This window comes from Carassius auratus, unplaced genomic scaffold (assembly GCF_003368295.1).
Source record: "Carassius auratus strain Wakin unplaced genomic scaffold, ASM336829v1 scaf_tig00215870, whole genome shotgun sequence".
NCBI lineage: Eukaryota > Metazoa > Chordata > Actinopteri > Cypriniformes > Cyprinidae > Carassius > Carassius auratus.
Genome location: NW_020528285.1, coordinates 142,751 through 157,500, shown reverse-complemented (window position 1 = coordinate 157,500; position 14,750 = coordinate 142,751). Strand labels below are relative to the sequence as shown.

Here is a 14,750-nt window from a genome sequence, read left to right as displayed (position 1 = left end):
ATCGTAGTCAAAGATGACGTCGAGAGTTCCATATTGAGAGAGAGGCTCAGGGTCGTAACCTTTGGGAAGCTGAGCCGCCGATCCACGTGCAGACAGATTCTACAGAGATGATTGACAGAAAAAGAAAGAGATTTCGAGGGAGTAACAGTTACCATCTGACACTCGAGGTAGTGCATGGTAAGTAGATTAATATCGTACCTATGCAGGAGTTTACATTTATATGAGCTCTTATATGACTGCTTTAATACTAAAAACAGACAGTTATGACAAATTTCATGATGGATGAAGATATTTTCAATGACTGATGGCTAGGATTTTTATTGCTACCATTCATATATCAAAGTTAGACAGAAGATGTGGCTCGGTACATTCAGTGCTGTATCACACTGCTGTAAACATATCAATTATTTCGGAGGTGTCTACAGCACATGCATATTCAATTATGAAGGCGTTAGTGCATGCATCTGTATTTGTATGCATGTGATGACAAGGTAATGAGACCATTAAAATACTTTAGCTAATTACATGTGACAGCAATGCCCTAAAGACTGAGAGGTAAACTAAACTAATAAAGACCAAGGTCTTTTAAAACTGATGCATTGAGGGAATTTTGAATATACAGTAGCTAACAAAAAAGGATTCGTATACATGATATTTCAGTTGCCAGATGTAAAAATTAATTTGTAACAAAGAATTTAGCCCACATCACTGTTGCACTGAACAGAGAATCACCATTTACACATCTAAATTTGTTCATTCCAAATACACAGATCATTTGAAAAACCGTTCACAATTCCATGCCCTCATATCTGTCAAAACAAAAGAAGAATATACACACATAAACACACACACACACACAAACACACACTCTCTCTCTCTCTCTCTCTCTCTCACACACACAAACACACACACACACACACACACACATTGTCATTGCTGAAAAAAAAATAAAAAAAAATTTGACCCAAACTTCTGAATGATGTGGAATAAATGCTGAATATTTGATTGGGTTCAAGCTCAGGCTGTGGCTGGGCCACTCTCATTGTCCTGTTGGAAGGTGAACCTTCTGCCCAGTCTGAGGTCCTGAATGCTCTGGACTGGGTTTTCATTAAAGCCATCTCAATATTTTGTTGCACTGATCTTTTCTTTTATACAAAACAGCCCCACAGCATAAGGCTGCTATCAGCATACTTTACTTTTGATGGTACTCTGAAGGTGATGAGCAGAGCTGGTTTCCTTCAAACATGATACTTGGAATGGAGGTTCATCCGACCAGATAATCTTCTTTCAGAGTCTGAATGTTCTTTAGGTGCTTTTTTTTTTTAACTGAGGAAAGGATTTCATTTGGCTACACCCGCCATAAAGCCCAGATCGGTGGAGTTTTGCAGTAATGTTTGTCCTTCTGTAGGTTTCTCCTATCTCTACATTAGATCATGGAGCTCAACTAGAGTGACTAACAGGTTCTTGGTCACCACACTAACCACAGCCCTTCTCCATCAATTTCTCAGTTTGACCAGGAGGCCAGCTCTAGTAAGGGTTCTGGTTGTTCCAAACGTTGTCCATTATAGATAATGTTTTTATAGTTTTTATAAGGTAGCAATGTAACAAAATGTGAAAAAAATTAATACTTTCGCAATGCACTGTACATATGTTCATTTCTAACCCTGGTAATGAGGAAATTTTTGTATATACAGATTATTTTGCTGAAACACTCACCTCTGGGCTGAGTACAGCAGTGCTGTCACTGGGCACATCTTCTTCATAGCCCTTGTTAAGGAAACTCTCTGTTTCCTGTGCGCCGCTGACCTCACTTGGACATTTTCCATAGCTGTGTCTGGGGCTATCGCTCCCCTGGGAAAGGTCACATTTGGCATCGTCCAGGTCAGAGGGTGTGCATGACATGCGTGGCGACCCATTCTCATCCTGATAGGGTGGAGGCTGCAGCTCATCCAATGGTGGAGTCCGTCTCATCCGCTGGATACAGTTTACTGATGTGGAGCAAAGTGAGAGAGATGCATTTAGTGCCATTTAGCACAATGTTCTCAAGCAATATGAAAAAACAAAAAAAAGTGTGATGTGATGCAAATATGATATTTGCATTGAAATGCATTCACTGGAGTGAAAGTAACTCTGCATAAGGGCAGAATGAAGCAATATTGTAATTTCACTAACTCAATATAATTAATTCTGACATGGTTTCTAATTCTGACAAAAGCTGCAGCATTAGACCAGAAATATCTATTAGGCTTGTAATTTATGGTACAACTTGTTATATGGCATTCATAGGTCTGTAACATCCCTTATGAAACAAAAATATATTGCAATATATTGGAAAATATCATGTAATATATTAGGCATATATTCTTATATATATTTATATTTTTCCAATATATTGCAATATATTAAAAGCGGCAATCATTTGTATATTTTGCAATATATTATATAATATATGTATCATCAATATATTATTAAATGTATTCAAATATATTAAATGTTAGAAAATAAAAAGGGAAAATAATATATTACAATATATCACAATATATTTTAAGAAATATATTGGTAAATATATTTTCCTTTCGTAAGGGATAAGCTCATTTCAAGTGTAAAAACCTGTCCTTTTAGTAAGAACATCTCTTACACCTGCATCTTCACAAATCATTCAGTTGTCCTCCAAGGGCTACAAATCACTGTGCATGTGTGTATGATTAAACAAATCAGTGTATTTCAAAATTTCAAATGATAACGGGATATTCTAATGTTGTTAGTGGTTTAATGAGACTCTGAAATTGAGGTGAATGGCAAAACATGGCCTGATTTACCTGCATTCACACTACAAGTTAAACTGCTCTGTAGTGAAAGTGAACCAAGTGGCTGTTGCCATAGTAACATGCTGCTGGTCAGGGCAGGAAGATCTCTCTCTCTCTCTCTCTCTCTGTCACACACACACACACACACACTTCTGTTGTGTGTGAGTGTGGCTGGGGTAACTGGTTTTGACTATTGGGAAGAGTTGCTGTGAATTTTCAAGTGGATTAGTTATCCACTTTCTTTAAACTCCCTCACTTCCTAGATGTTAGTTCTCAGTAATAATATTTTTCACTCTTTCTCATTTAATATAATAATAATAATAATAATAGTTGTTATTAGAATAATAATGATAGTAATGTATTATTTTTATTTTTAATCAATTTCTCAGGTTAAAATGTAATAAAAAATTACAAATTATTGTTATTATTCATAAACAACAACAATTACAGTACTAACAACAAAAACAACAACAACAACTGTTTTTGCAGCTTAACTTTTCAAATTATTATGCTGACAATACATTTTGTAATGAAAATTATTAAATTATTATTATTATTACAATTATTAATCTATTTCCCAGTGTCAAATTATGTTGATAATATTATTTTACAAAAAATATTTTTGTTATTATTTGTAAACAACAACTATAATGATTATGAATTAAACAACAACAACAACAAAAGTGAGTTACTATTAAGTTATAACCTAAACGTTTTTAGTTTTTGCAGTTTCACTTATTTTAACAAATTATTATTATTATTATTAATACTTTAGTGACAGCATGCACTTGAGCTGATTATGTAAATCCAACTGCTGATGCATGATCTTCAGCATGATTTAAGAACAATACAAAGAGCATCTTGTACTTCCATGAAAGCAAGAACATCTGAAGTTCACATGATCAATGTCACAAATTTACTTATGACCTAGAAATAGAGCAGAATCAGAAATATTATTTCTTCATTTTACATCACAACATTTAAGATATGACAGTACAAAAGAAGGAAACTCGGAATCAAAATTCACTTTTAATGAGGATGGAGGAAAGAAACATCACTATGATTAAGATGATGGAGGAGCACGTCCGCTTGCCTTCTGTCTCAATGCTGAATGACGTCTTTGATCATAAACACTGCAGCTTTTCAACCTCCGGCTATAAACAAGCGCAAGAGAAATCTCTGTCTGTGTTTATGAGAGAGTGTGCCTATATCTTAATGATGTTTTGATCAGCTCTCATGTCAGACATCTCTCATGTTTCAATTTGATCAGAACACCAGAATATATGCAATTGCTATAAAATTCAGTATCATCAGGAGTTCACTGAGCGATTAGCAACATGACATTTACATTTATGCATTTAGAAGAAGCCTTTATCCAAACTGACTTACAGGGCATTCTGGCTTTACAATTATTATTATTATTTTTTTATTTTTTTTTACACCAGTGTGTTTACTGGGAATTGAACCCACAACCTTTTGTGCTGCTAATGCAATGCTCTACCACTGAGCCACAGGAACAGTTTACGGCTCACTTAACTTGGTTTTCAAGTTAACAAACACTCAGCTCATTTGTTATGTATGAATATAAGAATGTCAGTAAGAATGTGATTTTGTGTGTGTGTTTTATGTGTTTGCGAGCAGTCAAGAATTATGAGTGTGTAAGTGTATATGTAAATGTGTGTGTGTGTGTGTGTGTGTGTTAGCTCCACATTTATTATACAGATGGCCTGAGGCTACAGCCTCTCTTGCCTCCAGGAAAACAGCTCACGAGAAAAGCATGCAGCTCTATCTGTCTCTCTGTACAGCAGTTCACAGAAACAGAGAGGGAAATCAGAGAGACATATCCACCAGCTTCCTGCTTTTTTCTTTCTGACAGCCCTTCCCTTTGACATATTTTCATTATTTCTCTTCATAGCCCTCTATAATCTCTCTTCTCTGTTTACTGGAGTATCTGCAATGATTACAGCAGAAATTGCAGACAACTGAAATAGGCAGCTGGAAGTACAAAATCATCTTATAGTCCTGTATCTGTCTGATATAAAAGCAGAGACCATCATCTTCATCCAAAACACAGAATAACATGCTAATCTTCCTTTTCCGTGAGAAGCAGAACACAGCCAAGAACTCTCTTACTCTGTTTTCTCATCTTTCTTTATACTGTAGCTATGTGAGTTAAACTAGCGTGTGAAGGAAGGGAGTGTGTTTGTGTAGAAGAAAGGAGAAAAAGCGTGTTCTGGCTTCTTACACAAAAATGTGTTCTTCCAGAACTGTCCTGGTCTCATGATCTAAACCCTTTGCTCTCTGTAAGAATCACTCATTCCAGAAAAAGAGCAACCCACAGCCATTTTTATTGAAAACAGGTTTAATTCAGATTTTTTTTTACTACAGTGTCTGTTACTGAATGTTCTTAAAAAAAATAAAAAATAAACTCTGATGCCAAAATTCCAGTGAAAAACAACCATCCCTAAGCAGAAGATAAGTAGTTGAGCAGCGCCATCTAGTGTAATGGAAAAGCATGGCTTTATTTGGGTTCCATTCTATCTTCTTTGGCCAGTCCTCTAAGATGCCAAATCATACACATCATACACAAATCATACTTACACATCACACTACTGTTCAAAATTTTAGGGTCAGTCGCTTTGGATAAAAGCATCTGCTAAATAATAAAATGTAAATGTAAAAGAAAAGTTAAGAATTGAAATAAAACGTTTCTTGAATTTCAGATCAACACATTAGAATGATTTCTGGAGGATCATGTGACACTAAAGAACGGAGTAAATTCAGATTTCCCATCACATTTTGAAATATTTTCAAACAGAAAGCAGGTATTTTAAATTGTTCTACTATGTCACAACATTACTTTTTTTTTTTTTTTACCATTTTTTTATTATCAATTAATTTTATTATTTTTTTTATCTACATCATTTAGATGAAGAGTAACCCCTAAAAAAAATTACTCTTCCATTTCACAATGAGCATTAAACTCCATTTTCACCCCATAATAAAAGTCTCATGATGAGCTGAGAGAATGCAGCTTTTTGTGTGAGGTGTAAATTTACCATCATCTGCTGAGGCCTCACTGCTGTAGCCATCATATTCAGCCGCTAGGGGGCAGTATTTCTGCCGTGTGTCCCAGCCATAGCCCTTCTGGTGGCGTGAGTGAGTCCCCGCTGACCCACCCCTGAGACCCTGCGATCGAGACACGGCTTCCTGATACTGTCCAATCACCTCATCATCACTGTCTGACGACGAGCAGTGATAGTCTGCATTCACATAACTCTTATCTGAGACAAAGAAAACAAGAGAAAGGGGACCATTTAAAACCACACCAACAAGCGCTTGAATTTTGAGCGCAAGAAGAAATTATTTGAGAAAGTTTTAACACAATGTTCTCCACCTTAAGCACTGGTATGTCACCAAATATAGGTAACAAAAGAAGAGAAAATGAGCAATATAATAATATGACTTGATTAACATACTTCTGCAATAAAGATGATGGAAAACTGATATAACTGTATAAAGATCTATAGATAATGTATCATTTAAATTCTTAAATTAGGGGAATTCAGTGAATAAAAAATCTTTTCGTGTATAGTATGTTACATATAATGGATATGGCTCATGCCGGTTTAGCATTTTTGTAACATTGCCATACCACAAACAACAGATATTTTTAACTCTAATCTTCAGCACAGACACTAGAGGGCGCTATAGTTTAACAATTCCACATAATAAGAATCCAGATGATATTGTCATAATTATTTTAGCCAAAATATACACAAACATCTGTGAAAAATGAGGTTTTAGAGTCCAAGAACGGCAGTGGCATGCATAAGTAATTTATGCTAAATCAGGAAAACCAAATCCCCTGTATTTTTTACACATAAAGAATAAGAGACAGGGAGAAAAGCATGAACTTGAGATACATATGAAGAGTCAGCAACTGCAGAGAGTTCAGGTTTTCTCATACAGATTAAAGTGAGGGAAAACAAAGCAGTACTTCGACTGCAGCAAAGATCATTCCCAACAGATGAAGAGATCAGACAGACCCAGATCAGTTTGAAAGATTCCAGGTGGATTTTAAAGAAAGAAAAGATAGTGGCTCCCTTTTTTCAGACACAGTCATCCAGTGAAGTTCAGATAACTGAGGGAAAAATCAGTAGCCTTATCCTCTCACCTTCAGCTGGTCTCTCAATATTACTAGATTTCTTCTCCTCACAACCATCTGCTGGGCTTCTAGATGTTTTTAGTTTAGTGGACTCAGTTCTTTCTATAACACAGGATCCATTTTGTTGTAGTACCGAAAGTGAATCAGCCCCATTTTGCGCTATGAACTTTTCTTTCAGTGTGTCAGGAGCCTGTGAGAGGTCACTTTCTGTAGAGAAAGTCTCAGTGGACAGCAGTGAACCGGTGTCGTTGCTTGTAGTCTGAGGCTCAGGGTCCTTCACTAGGCCGCATACAGCCTGGGTCTGGATTTCAGTCCTACCCAGAAGAGGATCTCTTTCCTGGGCCTGCCGTGCTGCAGCCTCCTTCTCTTCGGCCTCTTTCTTACGAATCCTCTTCAGCTCCTCGGCCTGGACTTTATGGATGATGGTGTTGACATGCTCAGCGAGTTCTCCGCTCACCGTGAATGTGACATCACTCAGTGCATAAGCCAGGTCATCCACCTTTTCTGACACTGATTCCAACACAGCGGACATGGAAGGGAGCCTTTGCTGGAAGCTCTTAAAAAATGCCATGCTGCTATGGATGGCAGGTTTGATTGGTCAATTTCTGAAGAATATATGTCCAATGATCATGTAGACTGCTTAAAATCTAAAATCTTAAAAATTGAAATGGCAAACCCATTTTAAACAAAGTGATCTGAGCACCTAAAAGAAAAAAAGAAATGAAAAAGGAAACAAAACATCTTTAAATAACACAAAATTTCCATAATCATAAACTCATGATTCATAAAGCAGTTAAATGACAGTACATAAAGTCTCCTAGGAGTTGAGAAATCCCAGCATCCTCTTAGTCAAACAAATGCTATACAGGTGAGCAGAGCCAGCACCAGCGGCAGCGGCAGCGCAGCACTGATGAAGAGGCTGAGGTAATGAAACAGGACAATGATGTAGCAAAAATAAAAATCTTTTGTGGCCTATTCACATTCACATTTGTGTAGGACCGTAAACAAGCTTGCCTGCTACTACTACAAATATTAGAATACTGGGTTCACACAGATAGTGTTTTGGTTGTGAGTGTTTTTTTGTATTTTTTTTTAACTGCATAGGTTTGATGACATGAAAAAGTATGATGTTCTGAGTGAATGACCCTACTAAAAGGTACTTAAAGGTACAGATAGCAGAGTAGCGTAGCTATTTAATAAAACAAAATTGCACAGGCAACAAATTCAAAAATCTGACATACAGGAAATAATCTGTCTTAGGCAGCAGTTTTACCACAAATACAGAAAAGCGATACCACCACAACCACCAGCAATACTTGTGTGTGCTTAATAATAAAACACAAGATTATTGCGACTGATTCCCTGACGTAACACATTCATTAGGACCGATTTAACAGAAGCATCATTTTAAGAACAACTTGAAAAGCAACAAACAATAACAATACACTGAAATAACCAACTAACTACGATCATCATATTAATGCTAGAAAGCCTATGCATTTGGCAACTGTATTTTTACAAATAAACCATTATATTTCAGAAATAAAATCTATTTTCACACTAATTTTGAGTGAGGGGGCAGATAGTCCGAGTGAGGGGGCTCAAGCCCCCGTGGTGCTGGCCCTGCAGGTGAGGCAAGTCAGAAAGGTCAAATCTCACATCATCATAGCAAATTAATGCTTTTTCAAAATCAGCCACAAACCACACACAGACTGATACCAGGAATGAGCCAAACTGCCTTTGAGCACAATCAGATGTGCGTATTTTACGATGTATAATTGTAATTACGTATAATGATTGTATTTTATGCAGCTGCAATATATACAGCAGATGGTCCAGGCAATCACGGACATCAGGTTCAGAGTTTTCGTCCAGGAAATTTATTCTTTTGGAAGTCTTATAAATTTGGCAGCAAACATTAAGTAGATGTTCCCCTGAGACGGAGGGCAAAGGAGTTCTGTTGATATATTTTTTTAGACAGAGAATGCCACAAGGGAGCTCCTTCCTGCAGGGTGTAAGGTTGAATAACCTCAGTCATTGTAATAGTGTTGAATAGGGTGTCCTGCTTTTTGGCTTAATACGTAAATTACCTCACATCCACTTTGACTGTGACAGAGGAATCATGGCCAGCATCCCTGCAGGACCTCTGGGCAGTGACATGAAAAACTGCCAATCTGACATTACCCTCGACTGGCCATCCAGACATTCAGCACAGCAAGATACTAAATGACTACAGATGACATTACAAACCACCACAGTCAGTGAACTTTTACACTTTAAATAATTTTACACAATTCAATTATTTACACAAGTAAAAACTTAAGGATTAATACTGCAACAATGTGCATTAAATTGATCAAAAGTGTCAGTAATAACTTCTCAAATAAATTTAGTTCTTATGAACTTTTTCATAACAGAATCATGATCATGGTTTTCACAGACATATTAAAAGGATCATGTGTCACAACTAAAAATTATAGGATTACATTTTGAAAATCATTAAATAAAAAAGTTATTTTAAATCTTAATATTTCACAATATTACTAATTGTACTGTATCTTTGGTCAACTAAATGCAGCCTTGAGCATAAGAGACTTTTACAAACATGAAACTATCTTACAGGCCCTGAACTTTTGAAAGGATCTGTAATATAAATGGTAAAGTTCACTGCAGTTTATATTTACATTCAGCATTGTTTTGCTCTACTGTTCATACAACCCTACCAAAACATCCAGGTAATGAAGAACCACTGCACTATGCTACACATTTACAATGTCATGTTTAGTACACAGCCATGGTTATTGTGCTTTGTCATAGGCTCACCAGGTCAAATAAGTGCAAACATACTTATCCAGTAAATGCCATTCTGATTATGCCACTGATTCTGATGCTGAGCAGAGTTATATAAAGTGCTGTGTGTGGGCAGCTCAGTGATGCCTGGATCCAGAACCTGTCAGTAGGATGTGTGTGTGTGTGTGTGTGTGTGTGTGGGCATCAAGTGCCCCTGTCAACAGTATAAGTGTGTAGGTGTGATTGAGAGCTTTATGGTTTCAAACAAAAGGTAGTTGTATGTAAAAATGTGCATGGTTCATTGAGTTATTTAAGCCAGTTTTGTTGTGCGAGTGTGTGTCGGTGCATATATACTGACAATGTAGACATTTGATCCTGAGTGTGTTTGGATTGCTTCCCGGATTTCTCTCAGGGATGTTACATGATCCCTTGGTTCATTTTCAGACACTCACATTCGTCACACATACTATTGATCTGATAATTGGCCAGTGGCATCTGTTCTCTCCAATCAGCGTCTGGCATTAAAGATCACAAGCGGATCAGCTCATCACGTCACCGTGCCTGACAGACAAACAGGAAGGGTTGTGAAGCATATTCCAGAATCCCACACCACCAAAATAGTCTCTTAGAAACCTCTCCATCATCTAAGTGGTGCTAATTAAGCTCTGTTAGTAATTCTCACAGACTCTGATCTGTAGCTTAGCAGATAATTACCTCTCTGGAGACTGCCACGCAGTGTTTGGGAATCTGGACTCATGTTATACTGGACCTCTCAGCTTCAAAAACACCATGGTTTGGTCTCAGTCATCACATACTATAATGAGGTTATTTTACTCTAGATTAGAGAAATAAATCAGGTTGTCTTTTTATGAATGGCCACTACTATGCTAAAAATACCAGTGCAAAGAGTTCAAAACACTGTTGCTCAATCCAGCTCAATGAAACGTTTACAGATGGGATGGAAATCCATACTGTACAGTACATCCGGCATTTCTGTTTCTCTTCATCATTACTGCAAAACCACAACCAGTTCACAAGTGGGGAAAAAAAAAACAATACTCCCTTGACAATTAATAATATCTGCAGTTATAAAACAAAAACTTCCTGAACCTTCTTTTACAGAGACCCTAAAAAGTTTTTTTTGTACACTTCTAGATACTTAGGTCACGTAAAAAAAAAAAAAAAATTAAACAAAACACTGAAACCAGCCGAAAACACATTTTCAGTTTCCCTCAAATTTAAACAGGTGTCATAGCAGGTCAAGTTCAATATACACTAAGGTTGAAAAAAAGTATATGATGTTGAAAGCTAAACAAAAAGCATTTTTAAAATAGAAATAGGCCTATTTAACATTATAAACAGCATAATTAATACCTTTCCTGTCACTTAAAAGCAAAAAATAAAAAAACATGAATAAATTTTTTCCATTACTGTCCATAATGTTTGAACAGTAGAGTATATAATTCTATATTATAAATTTTAAATATGGCTTAAGTGTGCAAATACAGGGGTCACTGTACTGTAGATATGCACACAATTGCAACAACAGCAACAACAACAACAACAACAAAACAGCAACAAACCTGCTGGCTCTGTGCTTTTTCTGTACTGGTCAAGGCTGGACAGCTGGTTGGCACTCTCAAGGGATAATTTGTTATTGAGGTAAAGAAAGAGTACAATCACAAGAAAGATGAACACACCAATGCCAGAAAGGAACCCCAGAGCCTCAGGAGACACTGTGGAGAGAAAGAGAGAGATTTATTTATTAGTCCAATAAGGTACATTAGAGTTAAGAATTTCTGTGACTTTTTCCTGATCTTTCCAGTCAGTTGACATTACTGGTTGAGGATCAGCATTCAAATTTGTATTCAAACCAAAAAGGTTTTTTGTGATGGTGAGAACATATTAATTTCCAGTAGTTTGTCTTTTAAAGCAGATTTCTGCTTGATCTTGGATCAGGGATTCAATCACAGATCAGTCTGAGCAGCACTTAAAAATAAAGAGAAAGGCATTACATTACTGAGAGAAAGAGACCAGCCATGCAGAAACAGAGCAAAGATGAAATGTTCACAGTGGGTGCAAAGGGTTTAACCCGATCACCTTCCTTCATTCATCAAAAACTACAGAGATGATAGAATGTAACTGCAACACTATCTGCTAGTTCTGCTCTATGTGGCCCCATATTTCAGGATGACAGAGGGAAATGACCCAGTTCCAGACGGTTGGTTTCCCACTTAGGGAAGAAATAAACTTACCAGCGATGATTTCTGCACTGAACTGAATCACAGCTTTCTGGGAGTGTGAATTTGACTCTGTGGTTCCACACATAGACCCATACTGCAAGAGTAAGTGTGAATTATTCACACAAATTATGCAATGTGATTCTGTCCCACAGGGCCTGACAGGAACGGAGTTAAATATTAAAAGAGAAATCCTTCAATTTTAAATAACTTTAAATCACTCTATTACAGTTATCTAGAATATCACTCTGTGCTTTGTTTTTTCATTGGAATTCTAAAAACTAAAATCTATGTTATTTCTACGTTGCTGGTTAAAAGTTACAAGCTACAAATGTGTCACTGGTAGAAACCATACAAAATATGATAATGGCTGTGAAGTCAGGAGCACCTTTAAGAGTTTAAGACCTTTAAAAATGACCAATAAATCATATTACAGATTAACAGTATTGATGATAAGAATGAAATCTGAAATGTTGCCAAAGTCCAATCAGGGTAAGATAAGGTCAAAAGTCATTATGTCAGGTTCACTACTTTGGAATGGAACATTATGGATTCTGTCCATTCCGGCAGAGAGTGAAAAAATAAAATAAAAGAATGTTCCATGGAATGATCTTTGTTACATAACAGCAGCTCTTAACCATGGCAACAGAGTTCCTGCTGTCACTGATCCTGTTTAGCCACTTAACTGCATAATCTAGCTAGCTGCTGCTGTTTTTAGCACGCAGGAGGACGTCACAACACAGAACAAACAATGGCCAAATGCAAATGATGACACTTTTTTGTCATGGTGGACACTGTGAAGACACAGACATTATTAAAGTAACATAATTAGCTAAATTCTTGAGAAAAAAACAAACTTATAGGTATAGTGAACCTGTTATCTGTTGTTAGTTTAGCCTAGTCACGTGCACAACACATTTGTGCGTATGCAACAGTAATGATGGAAATCTAATTTTCTTTGATGTTTGCCACAGTGCTTCCTGACAACAAAGACACTAACATCCCTACTGCATCTAAACAATTACAAACTGCGGTAAGACATCAATAGCATAAGCGAACAATAACAACAGGATAAATTATTATATACTTTAACACTGGTGACAGATTTACAACAGATACAAGGCTGATAAACATCCTAAAATATACAGTAACTGCTACGCAAAAAGACACTTCGTGTGATTCTGGTCAAACAAACACTTATAAAACAGCTCTCCGCCTCCATTTGCTATTTTTAGTGATGCTAATTGATTTACAGCCTGTTCATTTCCTGATCAATGCAATGAAATCATTTCCCTCCTAACCCACTTGCCATCATGTTTCTTCTTTCCTGTTCTGTGATTTTTTAATATTTCTGTTGTTTCAGGATCTATTTGAAATATACTCAAATCACAGTAAGGTACATTTAACCATCTTGCAGATGGAAAAAAATCCATTAGTCACAAGTCCTTCTGAAAGTCCTGCAGTCAGATGCCAGTTTAGTCAAAGAGGCCTGAGTCACAGACATCAATAACAGGACAAAATAATCCACAGTACTCAGAGTTCTTCCTGTCAGTCTCCACACACAGAAGCGAGGTACGGCTCAGTGCTCAAAGAAGGAACATTTACAGTAGACTTTTTAAACCTGCACAGTTTTAAAGGAACGGTTCACCTGAAAATAAAATGTCAAGCGGATAATGTATCAAAGTGGAAAAATATGGTAACTGGGTCATTAGATGCAATTAGCACATTAATACTTTGTGGGAGAAAGAAAAAGGTAAATACCAGTTATTATTGTATAGGTGAAACTGTTAAATGTTGGACAAGAATTTGCAAAGTGATGAAATTTAGTAATCAGGATAGCAAGACCCAGATTTTAAACCAAATACTTTTGATGATGTATGTTTAAGGTTTAGGCTAGCAAAGGGCTTAAAAGATTTGATAAATTTTACAGAGATAATGAGATGTAGACATTTGAGAACATAGAGAAAAAATATGTATTGTATGGGAAATTAGTTTATAAATATTTTAGAAATAAGAAGTTATCGAAAGAATGAGATTAAAATAAAAACTTTACATGATATTCACCCTCACCCTCGTTTTATCATTAAAGTTAGTAAAATCAATAGACTAGATAACTTGATAGGACAAATAAAAATTTATTTATGAGCTGGAAGTAATGACAAACAGAGATTCTAACTACAAATAAAAAGCATATAACTGCAATTTTATGTAATATCTAAAGTTTTAAAGATGTACTTGCACAGCAGAAGAAATAATTGGGAAAAAAGTTAGAGCAAAAACAGTTTTAGAATTTGATCATGACTCCCAGAATCGAAATGAGATCTGAAGGTTCCCACCCCTACGGGATGTATGACAACGATGCATCGATGCATCATTAATCGTAATCAAATAGGATCGAACCGTGGGCCTCTGAATCGTAATTAAATCAAATCGTTAAATACCCATAGATTCCCACCCCTACCATTGACCCTTATCCAACAGCCCTTATATCATATCTTAGATGCGTTTCAGGAAAATGGGTCTACATCATGGGCCATACACCAGGCAAAGAAGAAGGGCACAGAGCCGTCTCGTAGAGGGTGCTCTAGGCTGAGATATTGTATTTAGTATGCTCTCGGGGAGGTCCGCAGCCGAGAAAGCTCTGAGAACCAATGCTGGTTCCTCTAGAGCGGGGCCACCAACAGAACCTTGTTTTTCTGTTCCCTGATTTGCCTGATTACCTGTGGGATCAGGGCGATTGGGAGA

At 36.7% G+C, this 14,750-nt stretch overlaps 1 protein-coding gene across 1 annotated transcript in view; it reads right to left on the bottom strand.

Annotated features, from left to right (window-relative positions):
- The window catches only part of LOC113096100 (synaptotagmin-14-like), a 17,975-nt gene extending 6,560 nt beyond the window's left edge, over positions 1-11,415 (bottom strand). The window contains exons 1-5 of the mRNA XM_026261496.1: positions 11,349-11,415; positions 6,985-7,678; positions 5,867-6,091; positions 1,717-1,988; positions 1-99 (exon numbers count right to left, since the gene is read on the bottom strand). The exon at positions 1-99 is cut by the window's left edge and continues 351 nt beyond it. Of these exons, the coding sequence (XP_026117281.1) occupies positions 1-99; positions 1,717-1,988; positions 5,867-6,091; positions 6,985-7,546 (1,158 nt within the window). The 5' untranslated portion in view covers positions 7,547-7,678; positions 11,349-11,415. The remainder of the gene's footprint in view (positions 100-1,716; positions 1,989-5,866; positions 6,092-6,984; positions 7,679-11,348) is intronic.
- Between the last annotated feature and the right edge of the window lie 3,335 nt (positions 11,416-14,750).